The sequence below is a fragment of the Mercenaria mercenaria genome, chromosome 14, assembly GCF_021730395.1.
Source record: "Mercenaria mercenaria strain notata chromosome 14, MADL_Memer_1, whole genome shotgun sequence".
Classification (NCBI taxonomy): Eukaryota; Metazoa; Mollusca; class Bivalvia; order Venerida; family Veneridae; genus Mercenaria; species Mercenaria mercenaria.
The window spans coordinates 75925115-75949926 of record NC_069374.1 but is presented as its reverse complement, the minus strand read 5'-3'; the positions used below and the strand labels follow the sequence as shown (position 1 = coordinate 75949926).

The window sequence follows — 24812 nt, the reverse complement described above, 5'->3', positions numbered from 1 at the left end:
GGCACTGCTTATCTGTTAGTTAAAAGTAATGCAGCAGCTATGAAGTAAATTACTTCTTATTATAACTAGCTTGTAGTAAAATCCAAAATACGAATTGAGGTAAGACCTATTTCCTAATCCATAAAATGATTATGAACACTTTATGCTTAATGTTTTTCCTTTTTAGCATCAATTATTATTTTCCGACATTGAGAAGATCGAAGACATGCTCGATGCTTTACAATTGGCAGATCATTATGGAGTTCTTATAGACAATTTGGAAACATTGGATGAAGTTAAAAAAGCATTGTACTTGCATTTTCAGAATGAAGAAGGGAAGAAAGTAAATATTTAGGTTTTGCTTTTCTGTCATCTAAGCTATACACTGTTAGATTTGTTTGATCAAGTAAAGCCTAGAAAAAGTAGATTTCTGATTGAAATTCTTTATGTGATTTTTAGCTCACCTGAACACAAAGTGCTCAAGGTAAGCTATTGTGTCTGTTGTTTTTCATGTGTTTCCAACAATTCTACTGTTACCATTGTAGGTCACAATTTTTGGCCAAATCTTAATATCTTAATGGAACTTGGTCAAAGTATTGCCATCAAAATCTCGACAAAGTTTGTTACCGAGTTATCTGAGATCTGAAACTATGTCAACTAATAGGAAAGCCAGGTTAACGCTGTAGATACCATATTTTCTATCTAATCTTCATAAAGCTTTTGTCAGAATGTTTTTATACGCCCGTTTGAAAAACGGGACGTATTAGGGGAACGCCCCTGGCGGGCGGGCGGGCAGCGTCCACAGACTATGTCCAGAGCATATCTTCTTCATGCATGGAGTGATTTTGATGAACCTTGGCACAGTTGTTCACCATCATGAGACGGAATGTCGTGCGCAAGAACCAGGTCCCTAGGTCTAAGGTCAAGGTCACACTTAGAGGTCAAAGGTCAGATTCAAGAATGACTGTCCGGAGCATATCTTCTTCATGCATGGAGGGATTTTGATGAAACTTGGCACAGTTGTTCACCATCATGAGACGGAGTGTCATGCCCAAGAACTGGGTCCCTAGGTCTAAGGTCAAGGTCACACTTAGAGGTCAAATGATACAAGAATGAAAATTTGTCCGGAGCCTTTCTTCTTCATGCATGGAGGGATTTTGATTTATGTGGATTTAGAAAAACAAAAGAATTACAATAATTACTAAACAACCACAAAACTAAAATTCCATTTGCAAATACAGGTGCTAGAGTAAAGAAATTTGCTGTGACGGGCGAATATTGTGACATTCTGGCACTCTTGTTTTCGCAATGGATTCGAGTTCACGTTTGAAATTATGTAGCCTGAGATCTGAAACTAGGTCACTGGGTCAAATCATAGAAAAACCTTGTTATCATAAATGATTGTCAGAATACATATATTTGTCTCTATGAAATAAAGGATAAAGTTTAGTGACCTGAGGTCATAAGCTAGGTCATGGGGTCAAGTCATAGAAATACCTTGTTAACACTCTAGAGACCACATTTTCTACTTGATCTCTACAAAACTTTGTCAGAATGTTTGTCTCTATGAAATTCTGTTGAAAACTCTGTTACCTTAGGTTGAGAATCATAGAAAAACTGTTGTGCTACATTTTCCACTAGATTGTCATAAAGCTTTGTCAGAATATTTATCTCTGAAACATAGATCAGAATTAAAACTGGGTTAACCAAGGTCTTAAACTAGGTCGCTAGGCCAAAACATAAGAATCTACAGGACATTTTTTGTTTGGTCTTCTTAAAGCTTTGTCAGAATGTTTGTCTCTATATAGTCTAGATAAAGTTTAAAACTGTGTCACATGAGGTTATAAACTTAATTCACTAGGTCAAATCATTGGAAGACTTGTTACCACTCTAGAGGCCACATTTTCTACTTGATCATCACAGAATTTTGTCAGTGTTTGGCTCTATAAAGTCTAGTTCAAAACTTGGTTATCTGAAATCTTGCACTAAGTCAAAAAATTGAAAAACATTTTTCATACACTGGAGGCCACATTTACTTCTTGATCTTTATAAAACTCTGGCAGAAGGTATAACTCTTTGAGATCAAAGTCAGATTCAGAACTGGGTTACCTGAGGTCTTAAACAAGGTCACTAGGTCAAATCATAGAAAAACCTTGTAAAACTCTAGAAGTCTCATTTACTACTGGATTCTTATACATGTAGACCTTTGTCAGAATGTGTGTCTATGAAATCTTAAGTCAGGTTCAAAATCAGATTATCTAGGTCAAAAACGAGGTCACTTTGTCAGATCATAAATCTATAAATTATATGTTTTAATTATGTCACCCACCATTCAGTGGTGTGGGAGACATATTGATTTACTCCAGTCTGTGTGTGTGTCTGTCACAAATCTTGTCCACACTCTTTAAGTCGAACATTTCTCATCGGATCTTCACCAAACTTGAACAAAATGTGTTTGACCGTAAGTCTTAGGCCAAGTCCTATAACTACCCAAATCGGCCCAGGCACTTCGGAGTTATGGCCCCTGAATTACTGAAAATCGGCCTTTTTACTCTTGTCTGCTCTCTAAGTCGAACAGTTCTCATCCGTTCTTCACCAGACTTGAACTAAATGTTTTTGACCATAACTCCTTGGCCAAGTTCATTAACTAGCCAAATCGCCTGAGGCACTTCAGAATTATGGCCCTTGAATTACCCAAAAATCAGTCTTTTAACTCTTCAAAGGTATTTAAAAAATTGTAGTGTGTAAACAGTAATATAAAGACTGACTTACTATCTAGATGATTAGGCAGTTGTGGGAGACATGCACTTTTCTCAAAAGCAGCTCTAGTTATTTATACTTGCATATATGAACTTTGGGTCTAGTATACCTTTAAAATGACATCAAGACATTTAAGTAATACAATTTAATGCAAACAGTTTTCAAACTTTACACATGAATTCAATACCGTTATAAGCAAGAGGAAAACCCCTATTGTGTTTCAGTTGCTTGAAGTTCAAACTGTTTCATGTAGCAGTAAATATCCTTAATCATTCCAGGCTGTGACCTCCTTTCCTCATGTGTTTAAAGATACTACATATAGAAGTAGGGAACTGCGTTCCATCATGACCAAATTTTTAGACATCATCCACAAAAAAGGACCATATAAGATAGCCAGTCAGTTGGTAGAAGAGATGCTTAAAACTGATGGGACTAGTGAAAACATTACAGATGACTGTGAGACAAATATTGATGGCCAAAATTGTGCCATAATCTTTGCAGGTAAGCACTGAGAGAGTAGGACACTTGGAGCAGTAGTAATTGTTGTATCACTGGAATCAAAGTTTCAGAAGGTCATAAGAGTCTTCTTACAGTTTGTGGGTTAGTTTGTCTGGTTAGTCTTTTGATGAGTTGGAAGTACTTGTTAGAATTGTCACAGATTTGTTAATGAACTTGATCAAGGGAAGAATAAACTGTGCTTAAATTGGTCATATTCGCTCACCATACTAGTACAAGTGTTATTATTTCAATGATTAACATTATATTTATTATCTATCTTAATTTTTAGCTCGACTACACGAAGTGGGCGTCTTTCCGCATCCCCACCTTGGTTAAATTTTTTTTACACTTTCTCTTTTTTCAACTTATCTCTGTAATTACTTGATGGATTTGATTCAGACTTGAAATAGTTATTCCTCATCATCATCCACATCATCTGACATAAGGGCCATAACTCTGGCACCAACATTTCATGATTTATCTCCCCTTTTCACTTAGTTTTTAAGGTTAAAGTTTTGATGCACTTTCACTCTATCTCAGTTATTACTGAATGGATTTGATTCAAACTTAAAATCGTTGTTCAACATCATCACCCATGCCATATGACACAAGGTGCATAACTCTGGCACCAATTTTTCATGAATTATTCCCCCTTTTTACTTAGAATTTCAGGTTAAAGTTTTGATGCACTTTCCCTTTATCTCTGTTATTACTGAATGGATTTGATTCAAACTTAAAATAGTTGTTCAGCATCATTACCCTTATCATATGACACAAGGTGCATAACTCAGGGACCAATTTTCCATGAATTATGCCCCCTTTTACTTAGAATTAAAAGTTAATTTTGATACATTTTCACTATATCTCAGTTATTATGAAATGCATTTGATTCAAACTTGAAGTAGTTGTTCCACATCATCACCCACATCATATGATACAAGATGCATAACTCGTGTACCAATATTTAATTATGCCCCCTTTTTGCTTAGGCTGTACTTGTATAGTGTTTTGATACACTTTATCTGTACTTCTCTTATTACTTAATATTTTTGACACAGACTCGGGCTATTGTGCAATATCTTCACCCACCATTGGAGTTAATAAACACTCCAGTGACAGCTCCAGTTTTCTCAGATGTGCCCAGTTTCACTATCCAGCATCGAAATAGTCGAGCACGCTGTCTCCTGTGACAGCTATTGTTAGCTCACCTGTCACATAGTGACAAGGTGAGCTTTTGTGATAGCGCAGCATCCGTTATCCGTCTGTGAGTAAACTTTTGCTTGTGACCACTAGAGGTCACATTTTTCGTGGGATCTTTATGAAAGTTGGTCAGAATGTTCATCTTGATGATATCTAGGTCAAGTTTGAAACTGGGTCAACTGCGGTTAAAAACTAGGTTAGTAGGTCAGATAAGAAAAAAACCTTGTGACCTCCCTAGAGGCCATATTTTTCATGGGATCTGTATGAAAGTTGGTCTGAATGTTCATCTTGATGATATCTAGGTCAAGTTTGAAACTGGGTCAACTGCGATCAAAAACTAGGTCAGTAGGCCTAAAAATAGAAAAACCTTGTGACCTCTCTAGAGGCCATACTTGTGAATGGATCTTCATGAGAATTGGTCAGAATGTTCATCTTGTTGATATCTAGGTCAAGTTCGAAACTGGTCAGGTGCCGTCAATAACTAGGTCAGTAGGTCAGATAACAAAAAAACCTTGTGACCTCTCTAAAGGCCATATTTTTCATGGGATCTGTATGAAAGTTGGTCTGAATGTTCATCTTGATGATATCTAGGTCAGTTTTGAAACTGGGTCAACTGCGGTCAAAAACTAGGTCAGTAGGTCTAAAAATAGAAAAACCTTGTGACCTCTCGAGAGGCCATACTTTTCAATGGATCTTCATGAAAATAAGTCAGAATGTTCACTTTGATGATATCTAGGTCAGATTCGAAACTTGGTCACGTGTTTTCAATAACTAGGTCAGTAGGTCAAATAATAAAAAAACCTTGTGACCTCTCTAGAGGCCATATTTTTCATTAGATCTGTATGAAAGTTGGTCTGAATGTTCATCTTGATGATATCTAGATCAAGTTCGAAACTTGGTCAACTGCAGTCAAAAACTAGGTCAGTAGGTCTGAAAATAGAAAAACCTTGTGACCTGTCTAGAGGCCATACTTTTGAATGGATCTTCATGAAAATTGGTCAGAATGTTCACCTTGATGATATCTAGGTCAAGTTCGAAACTGGGTCACATGCCATCAATAACTAGGTCAGTATGTCAAATAATAAAAAACCTTGTGACCTCTCTAGAGGCCATATTTTTCAATGGATCTTCATGAAAATTGGTTAGAATTTTTATCTTGATGATATCTAGGTCAGATTCAACACTGGGTCACATGAGCTCAAAAACTAGGTCACAGTGTCAAATAATAGAAAAAACGATGTCATACTCGGTTTAAAACTGGGTCATGTGGGGACAGGTGAGCGATTCAGGACCATCATGGTCCTCTTGTTTTTGATAAGTACATGCAATAGTTTATTACATTAGGTCTTATAATTGCATAGATTATATTAGAACTGTACTGTTAAAAAGGCATTTTATTTCTAGACTTGTGCATGCTACTTTAACACATCCAGTGAAAATATTGCTTGTGAATTAATGGTTACTGTGATTATTTTGGTAAAGCATGAATCACATAATAAAGTCAGACTTTGTTATAACATTTCTTATATTCCTTAATATACTTAATAGATAATACATGTACATCTTAAAGGTATTTGGTAACAGTGAGTGAGAATTTTAAGAATAAACCGTATTTGTTGCTATGAATAAAGTTTGTATCATTCATTTTATGAAGTCAGATTTTCTCCAAACACGCTCAGTAGAGGAAAATGTTACATGATTACTTTTATTGTCCTCAGGTGATCCCTCTGCAGAAACATCATGTATCCTGAACCTGGTCCTTGGTGAAGACCTTTTACCACTGGATGACTGTTTTTCTCCTCCATGTACTGTTATACGTTATAGCCCTCAGAGATCCGTGCGTGTGGTACATGCACACGGAGAACCAGATGTGTTACATGATTTAGATGGAGAAGTAATTAAAAGGCTCAGAAAAACGACACAGATTATGGATCACTTGGAACTAACTTTACCCCATCCGATATTGCAGGTGAATCAAACAATGAACACTATATAAATCCTTTTTAAACTACCTTTATTTTCATAAGAATAGGACAAAAGACATTTCAAATCACTGCAGTGCACACTGTCTTTCAAGCCGTTCATTAAGAAAATATAAGATTTTCATAACATTAAAAACTACATCAAGTAATATTTGAAGGATGACCATTCAAACAGCCAATATATTTCATATACATTGTGTTCCTGGAAATTTTACATCTTGTGTAATTCATATGAATTGAAAGAAGGAGGGGCCTCCGTGGCCGAGTGGTTAAGGTCGCTGACTTCAAATCACTTGCCCCTCATCGATGTGGGTTCGAGCCTCACTCGGGGCGTTGAATTCTTCATGTGAGGAAGCCATCCAGCTGGCTTACGGAAGGTCGGTGGTTCTACCCAGGTGCCCGCTCGTGATGAAATGCACGGAGGGACACCTGGGGTCTTCCTCCACCATTTAAGCTGGAAAGTCGCCATATGACCTATCATGTGTCGGTGCGACGTTAAATCAAAAAAAAAAAAATTAAGGAACTACATTAAGAATATACATAAATGACAGATAATAAAACTTGATTTATAACTACATTATCATTTATAGATGTGTAACGAATATTTCTCTTCCAGTCAGGTGTCATACTCATTGATGATACCTCTTTATTTGATCTGGATCTGGAATTTCTTCTAACGCACACATTAAAGCAAACAGCTGTTCTTGGACTTGTGTATGTTAGTTGGATAGACAGTGTTGGAAGCATACAAGACAGGGTTTGTAAACAACTTAACTATCTTAAGCCTGTTTCTGATGAAATAAGCAAGAACTTATTGTATAGAAATATGACTACTAATTTTAATACTCTTAAACATTTCAGTAATAATTCAGCTTGGTGTACAGGTACTTCTTCTGTATTAAGTCAAGTTCTTTAATTTTAACAGAGCTGAAATTTGTTCAGGGTGTGCTACTCATGAATCATCTAACAGATTATTGCAAGTTTGTGGCAACTGTTATGGACCATTCTCTCAATTATGAATGTTCAGCCCGACCCCTTACGAGTTTGCCAGAGCTAGATCGGCAGATCTTAAAAAAAAAAAGAAGCATTTTTAAACAGATTTTCCTAATGAACCACTTGATGTTATTTCATCAAACTTGGTTTGTAGCTCCCTTTATGGACCTCTGAGGCTCTCTTACTTACGATTGTTCAGCATGTCCCCTCATAAGCCCCCCCCCACGCCCCCACAAAAGCTTAAAGATTTAAACAGTCTTCTCATGAACCACCAAACTTGGTCTACAGGTAGCATCCTTGTGTAGCCCAGTGGTCTGATGGAAGCACAATTAGTCTGAATGTTTGAGGTCTGAATCACCAGCTTGGCTATGGAAATAGTATGATCAATTAGCATGTGATAGGTCGGTTTATATAATTTTCAGTAAATTAAATACTTTCTTTTTCCAGCTGATAGAATGAAATGAATGGAAAATATCAAACACAGTTGTTTGCACCATACTGGATATATCCGAAATGCTAAACAGAAACATGACATGCTCTTCTTTGGCAGAAATATATACCGTATTTTGGTGTGTATAGGTCGCGGTAATGTATAGTCCGCATCTAATTTTTGCGCTGGAAATGGTCGGAAAATTTAACTTCTAGCGTATTAGTCGCAGTTAAATTTCGGATTTTTTCCCCAGCAATATTTAATACTTACCGGCAAAAAAGTTATGGCGGTGGCCATATTGATGCCGCGGACTGAATTATTATCAGAACCTGATTGGTGGAAATCGGACTGTGTTATTTTCGTTCCCAACCGTTTCGTACCAACAGTAGTATCGGTAACAGACTACATCAAAGAAAAGCGGCTTTTTGACACTAATTGGCAGAAGACGGTTTGCGTTTACATTCTGTTATCATGCAAGTTTAAGTGTGAATTGTTTGCACAGCAATTATAACACCTTTCCGTGTCATGTAATTAACCGCGTTCTTTTGATTCTGAGTAAAAAGATTAACAAAATATCTCTTTTTGGATTTTTTTCTTTTATTTAAAAATCAAAATTAAAAAATAATCATTCAAGTTTTTTAATACGCTAAGAATTAGTATAAACAATGTTTGGAATGGAGGACGGATCTGTCCGGATTTTATCCAACCCGGAGTACATGTCAATGGCGTCCAGTAAAACGAAAGTAGAAACAAACGTAATTCAGACTGCAAAAACATCTTTGAATTAAAGTCATTCGTAATTTTAATAGTCTGTATGAGTTATTTACGATATATTTTATTGAAAGTAACCGCTGTTGGTTGAAAAGCCGCCGATATTGATATTTTTTATCCATTTTGTTCGTTCGTAACAGATGCACGTAATTTTGCGAGAGCTACGGTCAGAAAATTGGCCCGAAAAAAAAACTGCTGGCAATGTTCTGTCGTATAGGTCGCAGGAACTTTTTTAGGCAGCAAAATGGGTAGAAAAAGTGCGACCTATACACACCAAAATACGGTATTACTTACCATATTTTACTAATACAAAAACAACTTGTATTAAATTATTTCCAATTTCAGGTATGCGGACTGCTGACTATACTGGACCGACCAGTTTCTCCAGAGAGTGATAATTACTTTCATACCAGTTTTGATCCAAAATCTGCACTGTTTGTATTTAATCATTTGGACCGTATACCAAAAAAGCACATAGACTTTGTAAAAGTACATGCTATAGGTAATTTTATTAGTCTGTAAAATCCTCTCCTATCGTTTTTTCTGCTGATACATAAACTTGCATCTTATTTAAACTGTAAAGTGGTCTTTATGATAAAGGTTCCTGACTTCAAAACACTTGCCCCTGACAGACGTGTTTTTTGCTTGGTGCATAGAATTTTTCATGCGAGGAAGCCATCCAGCTGACTTACGGAAGGTTATTGGCTCTACCCATGAGTCCATATGTGATGAAAAAATGGCCTTATAGAGACCTGGGGTCTTTCTATGCCATGAACAGCTAGAAAATAGCCATATTTCTTATAAACTGAGTCAGTCTTAAAGTTATATAAAACCATCAAAATAATATTGAAAAGTAAATTGTGCCTACATTTTCTCAACGTATCTTCTTTGTTTAAAGAAGTTGATAATCAGTGTTTAAAGAGAGCATTCTAGCAACATTCTATGACATAAGATATCTGTATACTACTACGAACAAAGTATAATATTAAGCGCTGAAAGAGTGGTATTAAACATTTGATCTGTGACCCAGGTCATTTTGTATTCAAGCTCCTAGCAGTCGTCTTCAGAGTTAGTTCTAGATTTTAGCCTTACAGTTTGAGCTATTCTACTCGCACTGGTGTTGTTGTCAGCACACCCTTGTTAAAATTTTGCAAGTAGGTTTAGCTATCTTTCCAAAGCATACAGCTTTGAGACATCTTTTCTCTTTTTTTCTAGGTCAGTAATCAGTCTCATTGGGTCAATTCCCATAACTCTTACATGTATTTTGACCACATAATGCCCCATTTTGTGCGTAGAAAATCCTGGTTAAAGATTTGCATGTAAGTTACAATTGCCAAAACTAATACAGATATTGAATTGAAACTTTAGGGTTATAAAAATAGGTAATATCATCTAGTCCCGTAACTCTTGCATTTGTTTTGGCCAAATTATGTCCCCCTTTTGGACTTGGAAAATCCTGGTTTGACTTTTGCATGCAAGTACATATAGCTATTATATAAAAGCATATATTTTTGGAACTCTTTCCTAGGTCAATGACCAACCTCTCAGGACCAAATCCTATAGCTTTGACATGTAATATTGGTTAAAGTTTTGCATGTAAGTTACTATTTCCAAAACTAATGCAGATATTGAATTGAAACATCGCATGTGCTTTTGGGTTATAAAACTAGGTGATAGCATCCAGTCCCATTATTCTGATATTAATTAGGCCAAATATAATGCCCCTTTTGGACTAGGAAAATCCTGGTTTTAGTTTTACATGAAAGGTTCAATCTAAAAATCTAAAGTAAATATTGAATTGAAACTATACATGTTTCTTTTGGTTTATAAAACTAGGTCATACCATACAATCCCATTAATCTGATATGTATTTTGCAAAATTATGTCTTCTTTTGAACTTAGAAACTTATGGGTAGAGTTTTGCATGAATCTACTCTACTACTATCTCTTAAAACTAATGCAGATACTGGATTGAAATTCTAAAAATATTTGAAACTTTAGGGTAATATTCCTGCTTTGGGGACAACAATTTGAATAGTCAAACATTGGCTGCTTTTATTGACATGACATTTATTGATTTAAACTGCTGACGACTCAAAGTTGGATCAGTTTTTAACACAAATGTTTAATGGTTTCCATGTGACTGTAATGTGGCATTTTGTGTTGCTTGTATACATTTCTTTATTATCTGCTTTGACTTTAAACTACTTTTATCATGCAAAAATCATAAGTTATAGTGAGAATGTAAAAAGTCGCTGATTACAATTTTTCTAGACATGTATACTTCCAGGTAAACTTTTGAAGTATTGGCCAAGTTTTGAGGAGTCACAGGTTGTTTTCTGCTCCATGTTGAAAACACATCAAGATGGAAACTTCGACAAACAGTTACTGGTCAAGTTAAACAATCTTTTCACATCTGCAGTGCAGATACTAACCAAGCAGTCTTACAAGTAAGTTTGCGGAACAGTTGTTTCGTGTTTATTGTCTAAGGTATAAATGTTTCTCTCTAGGATTTTTTATTTATATAGCATTAATTATGCTTGCAACTTGCATTTCGTTTCTTATCAGTTTAATAGGTATTAAATGGTAGTGTGCATGCATATTTGTAAAAGGTTAGAAATTTTGTGCTGTCCATGAATAAATATTTACAAAATGGATAGAATTTTCAAATTATTTTGTGATGGACGTTGATTTAAGTAGCACCATTACAATTAAGGAAAACATGTTTGAAATATGTTTTCTTGTAATCATGGTTCTATGACATTATTTACAGAATTCATTTCCTGCCTGTTACGATTTACACTTAGATGGAACTATCTTATTAAGGCTGTCCAAAAACGAAAATGAAGTACATTTATATATACACACAATTATGTATGATAATAATATACATCTGTCGGTACCCTGCAGGAATATTAAATTAATTTTGATGTTTTCAGATGGATGGAAAAGGTCATTAAACAGACGACACATTATCTAGTCACAACTGAAAGACTCCTGAATATGACTGAACATGACCGACGAAGAGAGTGTGAAGTATTAGAGAGACAGCTGAACAACCTGAAAGATAAATTGTCAGTATTTAGGAAACTTAAAGAAAATGGAAATGTTGTCTTTGTAAAACTGAATGAGTACATCAAATCTAAACCTTGTGAACAAATACTTACACAAAGTTGGTCAGTCGAAGAGATCCCATCTGTTGATTCTGAAGTTGTAACCTTTCAGTGGCCAACGATATGGATGGGAATTCGTAAAGCTTTCTATGATAAATTGAATGAGTGCATTGAAAAGTGGTACATAGAAGAAAGGAGTATAAGCAGTTTTGAAGAAGAACTTCGTGTTACAAAAAATGATTTGGAAAAAGAACTGAAAAGCATAGAAAAAGAAATGCATTCTGATATGGCACACAAAGTGATGGAACTCTCTGAAAGCTTGCTACCACCAGTTCCAGACAAAATGTCCGTTCTTTTACACTGGAAACGAGTATGGGGAACAAAGCTCTTTGGTAGACAGATGGATCATTCAGTGAAAGAAATCGAAATGAAAATTAGCGAATACACAGCTGATCCATTAAAATTTGCTGAGACAATTGCAATGGAAATGTATCAGGGACTTTTATGCCAGTTCAGCCAAATTGAGTCGGAACTGATATTTTCGGAAGGTAAACGCACTGGTCTTCAGCAGATTCCTCTTGTTGAACATTTTGCAAAGTGTTTTGTTGAATATATAGATGCCTTGGAAGAAAGATTGCTAGACATTATTATGGCAAATTGCAAACTCCTTAACCAGCTTGGTGGTACTGCTGAAGAATACAGAAGAGACAAGCAACAGTATGAAAATATGATGTGGTCCATGATTACTCTGCAGAATTCATTGATGGAGTATAACGAGAAAGGTAAATTTTGAAATTGCCAGCCTATATTTGCGGATGTAATGATGCTTAGTGTCAGTTCTGCAGCAAGTAATTATAAATGTAGAGGATTATGAAAAGAAGCTTAATATTTTCCTAAAACATAATTTTAATTTTTTACTCACAAACTTTTAATTGATCAAGAATTGGGCATTTTTTAGTTTTGTACAATGTTACGTACACCTATCTTTAATTTTAGGAAAATGGGCTGTTTGGTATGTGTTTCATCATTGGTTGCATGAAAGTTACTTTAAGTAGTGAGCACTGTTTTCTTCAAGGATTCATGGGAAATTATTTGCCTTTGTCAGTCTGTCTGTTTGTCTCAGTCTTTTTAGCTCACGTGTTACATAGTGACAAAGTGAGCTTTTGTGATCACCCTTCGTCCGTCGTCCGTAGTCCGTCCGTGCATCAGCAATTTCTTGTCTGCATGATAGAGGTTTCATTTATGATTTTAATTTAACCAGACTTGCACCCAACTTGTATCACCATAAGATCTTGGTTCCTTTCTAGAACTGGCCAGATCCCTTTATGGGTTCCAGAGTTACGGCCCCTGAAAGGGCCAAAATGAGCTATTTTGACCTTGTCTGCACAATAGCAGCTTTATTTATGATTTGTTTTTTACCAAACTTGCACACAACTTGTATCACCATAAGATCTTGGTTCCTTTCTGGAACTAGCCAGATTTCATTATGGGTTCCAGAGTTATGGCCACCTGAAAGGTCCAGAATTAGCTATTTTGACCTTGTCTGCACTATAGCAGCTTCGTTTATGATTCGAATGTAATCAAACTTTCACAAAACCTGTGTCACCATAAGATCTCGGTTCCTTTTTGTACCCCCCAACAACCAAGTTGTAAGGGGGGTATACTGGTTTCAGGTTGTCTGTCTGTCTGTCCGTCCATAGACAAATCTTGTGTGCACCATCTCTCCTCATCCCCTGGACACAATTTAATGAAACTTCACACAAGTGATCAGTAACAACAGTAGTTGTGCATGGGGCATGTTAGGTTCTTTCAGAAAAAAAAATTGCAGAGTTATGGGACTTTGTTTTTTGTTACTATACTATATACATAGACACAATCTTGCGCGCACCATCTCTCCTCATCCACTTGACACAATTTAATGAAACTTCACACAAGTGATCAGTAACAACAGCAGTTGTGCATGGGGCATGTTAGGTTCTTTCAGAAAAAAAAAATTGCAGAGTTACGGGACTTTGTTTTTTTTGTTACTATACTATATACATAGACACAATCTTGTGTGCACCATCTCTCCTCATCCGCTTGACACAATTTAATGAAACTTAACACAAGTGATCAGTAACAACAGTAGTTGTGCATGGGGCATGTTAGGTTCTTTCAGAAAAATTTTTTGCAGAGTTACGGGACTTTGTTTTTTGTTACTAAACTATATACTTAGACACAATCTTGTGCGCACCATCTCTCCTCATCCCCTTGACACAATTTAATGAAACTTCACACAAGTGATCAGTAACAACAGTAGTTGTGCATGGGGCATGTTAGGTTCTTTCAACGACAAAAATTGCAGAGATATGGGACTTTGTTTCTTGTTAACATACTATGTACATACAGTCTGCATATGCAGTCTTGTGCGCGCCTAATCTTCGGAACCCTTGCACACAATTTAATGAAACTTCACACAAGTGATCAGTACCAACCCTAGTTGTGCATGGTGCATGTTACGTTCTTTTAGATAAATATTCTGCATAGTTATGGGACTTTGTTTTTTGTTACTATACTGTTTGTTTGTTTGTTTTGGGTTTAAAGCCGTTTTTCAACAGTATTTCAGTCGTGCAATGGCGGGCAATTAACCTAACCAGTGTTCCTGGATTCTGTACCAGTACAAACCTGTTCTCCGCAAGTAACTGCCAACTTCCCCACATGAATTATCAGAGGTTTGAGGACGAATGATTTCAGACACAATGTCTTATCAAATCGTCACGGAGAACATACGCCCCGCCCGGGGATCGAACTCACGACCCCGCGATCCGAAGACCAACGCTGTCCCTACTGAGCTAAGCGGGCGGGCTTGTTACTATACTGTATACATACAGTCTATATACATACAGTCCACATAATTATGCAATCTTGTGTGCGTCAAATTGCCATGTACTGTGGCAGTGCATGCAGGGGGTACATTCATCACCTTTAGTGATAGCTCTAGTTTGAACTGGCTAGATTCCATTATGGGTTCCAGAGTTATGGCCCCTGAAAGGGCCAAAATTAGCTATTTTGACCTTGCCTGCACAGTAGCAGCTTCATTTATGATTTGAATTTAATCAAACTTGCATTCAACTTGTATCACCATAATATCTTGGTTCCTTTCTTGAACTGGCCAGATTCCATCATGGGTTCCAGAGTTATGGCCCCTTAAAGGTCCAAAATTTGCTATTTTGGCTTTTGCAGCCATATAGAGACTTCATTTATGGTTTGATTTGATACAAACTTGCAAATATCTTTAACAACAATAAATTTTTGATTCCATGAAAAATCTGTCAGACCTAGTCATAGGTTCCAGAGTTATCTGATTACCTCTCGATTGTAATCGAAATGGATTTATATCAGTAAGTACTTATAGGACTTATTTGAAATTTCATTATTGTCATTAGTTGGACTGAGACAATCAGGGTAGATAATTATGGACTGATTTTATGTCAAATTACCTCCCCTTATTTCAAATTAAAATTGGTATATCTCCGTAACTAATGAAGATGCTGATCTGAAATTTCATTTATGTCAACAGATGGACTTGGACAATCAGTGGAGATACATATTGACAGAATTTATGACAAATTACCTCCCTTTATTTTTCATCTAAATGAATACACCTTAGCAGCTTCTATTGAGATTGGTTCAAAACATTATTTATGTCTTCCATGGTAAGAAATAGTCATATTAGATACATCTTGATTGAACATTTATCAGAATGAATACATTACTAATATATTATTGTATAGGCTTGTACTCTGTATCTTCTAAATGCATAATACCAATGCATGATTACCTCACCTGATTTTTATAAAAATGGATTTATCTTGGTAAATATTTATAGAACTCATTTGAAATTTCATTATTGTCATTAAGTTGGACTGAGGCAATCAGGGTAGATAGCTATGGGCTGATTTTTTGTCAAATTACCTCCCTTTGTTTCGAATTAAAATTGGTGTATCTCAGTAACCAATGAAGATACTGATTTGAAATGTCATTTGTGCCATCAGATGAACTCGTACAATCAGGGTAGATAACTTTTAACTGAACTTATGACAAATTACCTGCCGTTACAAGAAAATGTTTGTCCTGATGATATTTAATATGTATGCCTATGTTCTCTATGGCAAAACTTGATCATACCAGTTTGAGCAATGGTACTCAGGTGAGTGATACAGGCCATCATGGCCGTCTTGTTTCAGATAGTGAAGTGTGTCCTGGAGACAAGAAATTTTGCAGAATTAATTATCATGTAAAGTTATGCAGTGTGTGTTTTCTTTCTGATTTTATTTTGTGACCACAGAGTTATGGCTCTTGAATTACCATTTTAGCTCAACTATAAGAAGTATAAGGAGAGCAGTCCTACGTGACCTGGCGTCGGCGTCCTCCCGCGTCCCCACTAGGTTAAAGTTTTTTTTACACTTTCTCTTTTTTCTTCTTATCTCTGTTATTACTTGATGGATTTGGTTCAAACTTAAAATGATTATTCCTCATCATCACCCACATCATCTTACGTAAGGGCCATAACTCTGACACCAATATTTCATGATCTATCCCCCCTTTTTACTTTTTAGGTTAAAGTTTTGATGCACCTTCACTCTATCTCTGTTATTACTGAATGGATTTGATTCAAACTTAAAATATTTGTTCATCATCATCACCCACATCATATGACACAAGGTGCATAACTCTGGCACAGATATTTCATGAATTATTCCCCCTTTTTACTTAGAAGTTCAGGTTAAAGTTTTGATACACTTCCACTATATCTCAGTTATTACTAAATGGGTTTGATTCAAGCTTAAGATAGTTGTTCAGCATTATCACTCACATCATATGACACAAGTGCCGGAACTCTTGCACCAGTATTTCATGAATTATCCTCCCTTTTACTTAGAATTACAGGTTAAAGTTTTGGTACTCTTTCACTCTATCTCAGTTCTTACGAAATGGATTTGATTTGATTCAAACTTAAAATAGTTGTTCCACCTTATCTGAAGAATTTGAAGAAGGTGGTTCTATTATTTTGCCGAGAATCAGTTGGTCAGCATGTCTGTCTCTATACACCATAAGGTTTCTGATGAATAAACAAGAATGGTTGTCTTACGTGGTCAAATTTCAAAGGTCAGAGGTCAAGGTTGAAGTTACCTACAGACAGATAATTGTATTTCTACTCAATAACTAAAGAACGCATTGGCCTACAATTGTCGTCATACTTCATAGGAGGATTGCCTGTAGTCAAAAGATGACCTCTATTGTTTTCAAGGTCTTGAGGATCAAGGTCACAGTGACCTCAAGACTGGAAGTGGTTTCTTCAAGCTTCATAGGATGATTGCCTTTTGTAAGTTCAGTAGATCAGAGGTCAAGGACACAGTAACAGCTTTATCCAATCAGCTAGTTGTATCCAGTTTTTGGCTGATAGTTTCAGATAGTGACATATGCAGTGGCCCCAAGGTGATAAGATTCAAGTCCCCAACGCATATCGTTACAACAATAAATAAGTCTGAAGAGGAAAGAGAATCTGATGAACACCTCCAAGGACATGGTCTGATGAGTTATGTCACAGCAAATAAGGATGTAGGATACAGTAGAGACACAAAAGAGGTTGATTTCCAATGGCAGAAAAGCAGTAAAATTGGTATGTATTAGTTTTTACAGTTATTTTGACACGATTTCTTTGCTAACATATTGTGTTACAGATATTTTCAGCCCTGATTGACAGCTTTTTTCATGACTGTGCATTTAGTGAAATTTGATACCGTAACTATATGTTCATGGATTATTGCAAAATATGTCCAATTCTTTCTTGACTTGAATTATTAACTTTGCAAACATGCATTCATTATCTTTGAAAAAAATACCCTAAATGGAAATTAGTACTTCAGCTCGATCTTTTGAGGGTTTGTAGAGCTACTACTCTTCTTGTATTCATTTAAAAAAATTAAATAAAAAGGTTTGCTGTCACCTAGACTGCTCTTGTTTTGAAATCATATTCTGAACAATACATTTCAGGTGAAGGGCGATTTGGCAAGGTGTATTCTGTTGTAAATGTACGTAGGGGTGAGCTGATGACAATGAAAGAGGTTTGTATCATTGCCTCAAAAAATGCTTATGTTGAGTTATTGTGATTACTTAATGGTACTTTCGTCTATTTACCATGTTATCCAAAGTCATTTTGTCTGAAATATGATTTTTAGATCACTTTAGGTTGAAGAGTGAACATTTGGTTGACTGTGTTCCTAAAGTTCTTTGCTGTCTAAATTGAAGAATTCTTATCCAGTGTTCACTAAACTTGGTAACAATATTCATGGGCATAATATCTTGGCCACGTTCAGTAGTCAGCTGGATGCTGATCCTAGCGGCTTTAGAGTAACAGCCCTTGAAATATGAAAAATTATTAAAGTTGATAGTGTCTACACTCAAACTTGAGAAGTTCATATGCAATATTCACCACACTTGGTCATAATGTTTATAGACATAGTGTCTTAACCAAGTTCAATAATCTGCCGGATCCTTCAAGACTTTCTGGAGTTATGGCCCTTAAGTGACCCGAAACCGCAAATAATTGACAACGTTAGCTTTGCAATTTGAGCAGTTTTTATACATTCTTCACCAAACTTTGTCACATTTTTTTCTAGCATAATATTTTGGCATGTTTGATAACCGGCTGGATTGTCTCAGAGATTCTGGAGTTAATGGCCCTTGAAGTACTCAAAATTGCCAAAAGTGTTGCTCTCTAACTTGAACAGTTCACACCAAGTGTTGATAAATTCTTATAAACAATAATTATAATGGGCATAATATCACAGGCATTTGTGATAACCAATCAGATACTCCCAGTCACTCTTGAGTTATGTCCCTTGAATTACCTAGAATTGCGAAAATAACACAGTCTTCCCTTTATAACTTCAGCAGTTCTTTGATTAAATTGAGAAAAATAACAACTACTGTGCTTTATGATTCAAAATGTTTTTTGGCCGGGTTTTTGAAGAAAAATCCGGCTTATAGATTAGGGCTGTTCAGGCGGATGGATGGGGTAATGAGTCTCATGTTAACCTTTTTGTTCATTCACTTTTCTCAGCAACTATTTCACCTAGGACCTTGAAACTTCATAGGTGTGTTGCGCTTGATGTGTACATGACCCCCACAGGGACCTGAACATTGAAAATGGTTTCCACTCAATATCTGGACAAGTATTTCACCTAGAACCTTGAAACTTCATACTTACGTTGGTCTTGGATGTGTACATCACCCCTTTTGATTTCGGGTTCACTGGGTCAAAGGTCAAGGTCACAGGGACCTGAACATTGAAAATGGTTTCCGCTCAATATCTGGACAAGTATTTCACCTAAGACCTTGAAACTTCATATTATTAAGTACGTGGTCTTGATGTGTACATGACCTCTGTTGATTTTGGGGTCAAATGTCAATTTTCTGGACCTATTTTTATGCAAATATTTTTTCGATGACCGTTTCGAAAGGTTGTAAAGGTTATTTTTATTGGTCAAAAGCTGTTGGCCACCAGAGCTGAAAAGAGAAAGGCGTCTAAACCACTGATTTAACAGAAATGTTCAAGGTGACACTGTACCAAGATTTTTCAAATTATTCCCATTTGTCAAAAAACATGGTCACTAAGGTTTGGGTCACTTTTCACAACATGTGTTTTGTTGAAATTAACTTCAAAAATCTTATCAGGAATTGTTGGCCCAATTTTAAAATAATTTCACACAAATGATCCTTGGGTGACTTTCTACCTGGATTATTTGATTTTATTCTGATTGGTCAAAAACAAACATGATCACAATGCCCTGTTTGTATTTATTATTTTAAAAAAATCTTCTTTTCAGAAACTGCATTTGTATTTAAAAGTCTTCTTTTCAAAAACAGAAACTGCTGGCCTAATTTTAGAACAAATTTGCAGAGATGTTCCTTGGGTGACCTTTCTTAGGTATATTCTAATTCCTTTAAAAGCATGGTCACCAAGGCAGAAAATCCTCAAACAGCATAGACTAGCATCTCCTAAATTGTTTGTCCAGTCTTTAAATAATTATACCCCCCCCAAACATGTTTGAGGGGGGTATATAGGAGTCAGTTTTGTCGCGTCCCGTCCCGAAATCTATTATCTCAATTATTACCAAATGGATTTGATTCAAACTTAAAATACATATTCCACCTCATCACCCACATCATGTGACACAAGGTGCATAACTCTGACACCATCTTTTTTTATGAATTATGCCCCTTTTTACTTAGAATTTAAGGTTGATTTTGATGTATTTTCACTATATCTCAGTTACTACTGAATGGATTTGATTCAAACTTTAAATAGATGTTCCACCTCATCACCCACATCATGTGCCCACATCATGTGACACAAGGTGCAAAACTCTGACACCAAGTTTTCATGAATTATGTCCCCTTTTACTTAGAATTTAAGGTTAATTTTGTTGTATTTTCACTATATCTCAGTTATTAATCCCCCGCCGTGGCGGAGGGATTATAGGAATGGTCTACTTCCGTCTTTCCGTCCTTCCGTTCGTAACAAAATCGTGTCCGGTCCATATCTCCTAAACCCTTTGAAGGATTTTCATGAAACTTGGGTCAAATGATCACCTCATCAAGTCGATGTGCAGAACCCATGAGTCAGCCTTGTCGGTTCAAGGTCAAGGTCACAACTCAAGGTCAAAGGTTTGAGCCTGCCATTTTGTGTCCGCTCTATATCTCCTAAACCCCTTGAAAGGAATTTTATAAAACTTGGGTCAAATGTTCACCTCATCAAGACGATGTGCAGAACCCATGAGTCAGCCATGCCGGCTCAAGGTCAAGGTCACAACTCAAGGTCAAAGGTTTGAGCCTTCCATTTTATGTCCGCTCTATATCTCTTAAACCCCTTGAAGGAATTTTATAAAACTTGGGTCAAATGATCACCTCATCAAGACGATGTGCAGAACCCATGACTCAGTCATGCCGGCTCAAGGTCAAGGTCACAACTTAGGGTCAAAGGTTTGAACCTTCCATTTTGTGTCCGCTCTATATCTCCTAAACCCCTTGAAGGATTTTCATCAAACTTGGGTCAAACGATCACCTCATCAAGGCGATGTGCAGAACTCAAGGTCAAGGTCACAACTGAAGGTCAAAGGTTTGAGCCTTCCATTTCGTGTCCGCTCTATATCTCCTAAACCCCTTGAAGGAATTTTATAAAACTTGGGTCAAATGATTACCTCATCAGAACGATGTGCAGAAATTATGAGTCAACCATGCCAGCTCAAGGTCAAGGTCACAACTAAGGGTCGAAGGTTTGAGCCTTCCATTTGGTGTCCACTCTGTATCTCCTTAACCCATTGAAGGATTTTCATCAAACTTGGGTCAAATGATCACCTCATCAAGAACTCTTGAGTCAGCCATGTCAACTCAAGGTCAAGGTCACAACTGAAGGTCAAAGGTTTCAGCTCTGTATCTCCTAAACCCCTTGAAGGATTTTCATGAAACTTTGATCAAATGATCACCTCATCAAGACGTTGTGCAGAATTCATGAGTCAGCCATGTCAGTTCAAGGTCAAGGTCACAGCTAAAATCAAAGATTTTAGCCTTTCACTATCCATAGCAGTGGCGGGGGATTTAGCTGTCTTTCAGACTGCCTTGTTACTAAATGGATTTGATTAAAACTTAAAATAGTTGTTCCACCTCATCACCCAGATGATGTGACATAAGGTGCTTAACTCTGACATAAATTTTTTATGAATTATGTCCCCTTTGACTTCAAATTTAAGGTTGATTTTGATGTATTTTCACTATATCTCAATTATTATCCCCCGACGAAAGTCGGAGGGATATAGTTTTGGCGTTGCCCGTCCGTCCGTCCGTCCGTCCGTCCTTCCGTCTTTCCGTCCGTCTGTCCGTCCGTCCGGAGCCATATCTAGGAAATGGTTGGGAATATTTATTTAAAACTTCATATACATGTTCACCACAATGAGTTCTTGTGGCCCGTCAAGTTTCAGTCAGATTGCCCAATTAACACCAGAGTTATGGCCCTTAGAGTTTCTAGTGTTAACTATATAGGGTACTATAAATATGGCAATTTCTGCATCATAACTTTTGATATATTTGACCTAGAACTATGAAACTTAAACAGAATTTAGATCACCATAATGTGGTTGTGTACACACAATTTCATTTGGATTTATTTGTAAATTAAGAGTTATTGCCCTTTAATTGTATAAAAATCCACATATTTGTACATAACAAACTTACCATTTTGTAGAATTTCATTAAATTTCTTTCATTCTTTTCCATGAACATTTATTGTAAACATGTGAAGTTGTGTACCCACACCTGGTCGCCCCCTTACCTTGATCACACACCTCCCCCCCTATCCCCTCCCCCCCCCTCCCCCCCCCCCCCCAAAAAAAAAAAAAAAAAAATTCATTCCTTATTTTAGATTTTTTTAAACAAACTCATATACATGTTACACATGAGGTTATGGGCCATCAGTTTCAACAGATTGCCAAGTAACACCAGGGTTATGGCCCTAGAAGTTCAGTTTAATTTAAGGTACTATAGACATAGATTGCCAATTTCTGCTCATAACTTTGATTATATTGACCTAGAACTATGAAACTTAAACAGAATTAGAGCACTATAATGTGTTGTGCAAGGACAATTTTGTACATTTCTTTTTTGTAACTTCAGAGTTATTGCCCTTTAATTGTCAAAAAATCCACATATTTGTACATAACAAACTTTACATTTGCAGAATTTCATTAAATTTCTTTCATTCTTTTCTGTGAACATTTATTATATAACATGTAAGTTGCGCACCCACACTTTTTTTTTTTTTTTTCTCATTATTATTTTAGATTTTTTTCAAACCTTCCAAGTTGTACTATTCCCCACCTCACTTCTCCACCCAGTCATGCCCACCACTGATCATGCATCCTCTGCCCCCCTCCCCCACTCCAACTTAACCCTTTTACCTTTTTTTTTTCATTTTTAATTTTCAATCAATATTTATAATCAGCATGTGAAATTTTGTTTCCTCTCCCGTTCCCCTGCACCCCCACCCCCTAAAAAAATAAATATATACATATATCTATATATAGATATATATATTTCCATCCTTTTTTTTTTTTTAAATGTTCAAACCTTCAACATGTTAAGTTGTGACTGCACAAACCTTGCCCTCAGCCATGTTCAAGATATCTTATCTGTGTTCTCTTAAGGACATCTGATCTTTTAAGTTCAAATGTACATGTAAAACAGCAACACCTGGTGCCAAACCACTCAAAGACAATATTTCATTCCAGTTAAACTTCAAGCTCACATTTCAATTAACTGCATGTAATTTTAAAAGCTAAGCTTATTACAGTAAGCATATCCCATTCAAAATAAATTCTTTACTCCGGATCAAAGTATCATACATTTATTGTGTACTCTTTAATTAACATCCTTAACTTTTTGCCGGATATATCTTTTTGCCATTCCTCACCACAAACCCTTTCGGCGGGGGATACCAATTCATTGAATTTGCTTGTTACAAAATGGATTTGATTCAAACTTAAAATAGATGTTCCACCTCATCACCCACATCATGTGACACAAGGTGCATAACTCTGACACCAATTTTTCATGAATTATGCCCCTTTTTACTTAGAATTTAAGGTTAATTTTGATGTATTTTCACTATATCTCAGTTACTACTGAATGGATTTGATTCAGACTTTAAATAGATGTTCCACCTCATCACCCACATCATGTGACACAAGGTGCATAACTCTGACATTAATTTTTCTTGAATTGTGTCCCCTTTTACCTAGAATTTAAGGGTAATGTTGATGTATTTTCATTATATCTCATTCTGATTGGCTTAGAGCCAAAGGGAAGTAACCTTTTTTTAACTTTTGTACTGAGTTTCTTCCCCTTAAATTCCAGGAATTAGTCTATTTTTAGAAATCCTATTTTTAGATTTTCAAAATTTTAGGTATTTTTCTAACTTTTTTATTATAAGTCCTATGTAAAAAGTAAAAACATTTTTCTGTGCTAACATGGGTCGGTAAGACACTTTTTTGTATTCACTTTTAGTGTATCTCTAATAGAGATTTAATATATTTACTAGTATTACTATACTAGTATTATACTAGTATTACTTATATGTGGTAGCCCAGGATGAAGTACTCCAAAGTATTTTTAAGATTTCTTATGGTTGCCATTCTTCTGTGACAAGACCGTATGGTGGGGGTATGAGTCACTCCTGTGACAGTTCTAGTTTGACAAGTGTTTCAAGGATAACCCTCTGCAAAGGTTGTGCAAATTATTTTTGTTTGTCAAAATATATGGCTGCCAGTCTCCCCTCTGTGTGTGTAGTTTGAGTATAGAATAAACATTCTGGTCAGAAACTGTGCACCCGATTTTAAAATAAGTTTATACTGATGTTCCTTGATCAGATTTGTCAACAAAAAAAAAACATGGTCATAAAAGGCATAGTCATTTTCCTCTTTATATTTGTGAATTGTAGTGGAAACCTTAAAGTTTGAAACATTTCATCAGAATCTGCCTGCCAGATGTTAAAATAATTTTGAACAAAGATTTCTTGGGTGATCCTTTTCCAGTATTATTCTAATCATTCTGATTCATGAAAATCACCAGAGCTAAAAAAAAAGTAAAAATAGGGAAAAAATCAGATGCCAGCTGCTCCTGGAACAGCGGTCTGATTTGAAAATTCTTGCCCAGAATTTAATTCAATGTTCCTTAAATGAACCTCTACTAAAAAAAAAACCCAAGAAGGTGGTGATTTAGTTTTCACAAGCTCAGTGTTATACTTCTCTTCTCAGACTCTGCAGGCGATTTTTTACCAATTTGAAAGTAATTAGGCAGAAACTACTTCTTGTGATATAGCTGTTTAAGCCAGTTTCATTAATGATAATTCTTATACAATTTCAGATGATATTCGCATTATCTGATGAGCAGTACCACATAAATGACATCATAGATGCAGTAAAGATACTTGAGGGAGTGAATCACCCAAATCTTGTCAAATACTACGGTGTTGAAGTTCACAAAGTATGA

The 24812-nt window shown here is 36.1% G+C and overlaps 1 protein-coding gene across 1 annotated transcript in view; it reads left to right on the top strand.

Annotated features, from left to right (window-relative positions):
- LOC123526889 (uncharacterized) overlaps positions 1–24812 on the top strand; it is a 48108-nt gene extending 23296 nt beyond the window's left edge. The window contains exons 9-18 of the mRNA XM_053522724.1: positions 167–322; positions 3018–3240; positions 6156–6406; positions 7036–7176; positions 8959–9115; positions 10904–11063; positions 11553–12508; positions 17173–17388; positions 17763–17833; positions 24687–24812. Coding sequence (XP_053378699.1) covers positions 167–322; positions 3018–3240; positions 6156–6406; positions 7036–7176; positions 8959–9115; positions 10904–11063; positions 11553–12508; positions 17173–17388; positions 17763–17833; positions 24687–24812 — 2457 coding nt within the window. The remainder of the gene's footprint in view (positions 1–166; positions 323–3017; positions 3241–6155; positions 6407–7035; positions 7177–8958; positions 9116–10903; positions 11064–11552; positions 12509–17172; positions 17389–17762; positions 17834–24686) is intronic.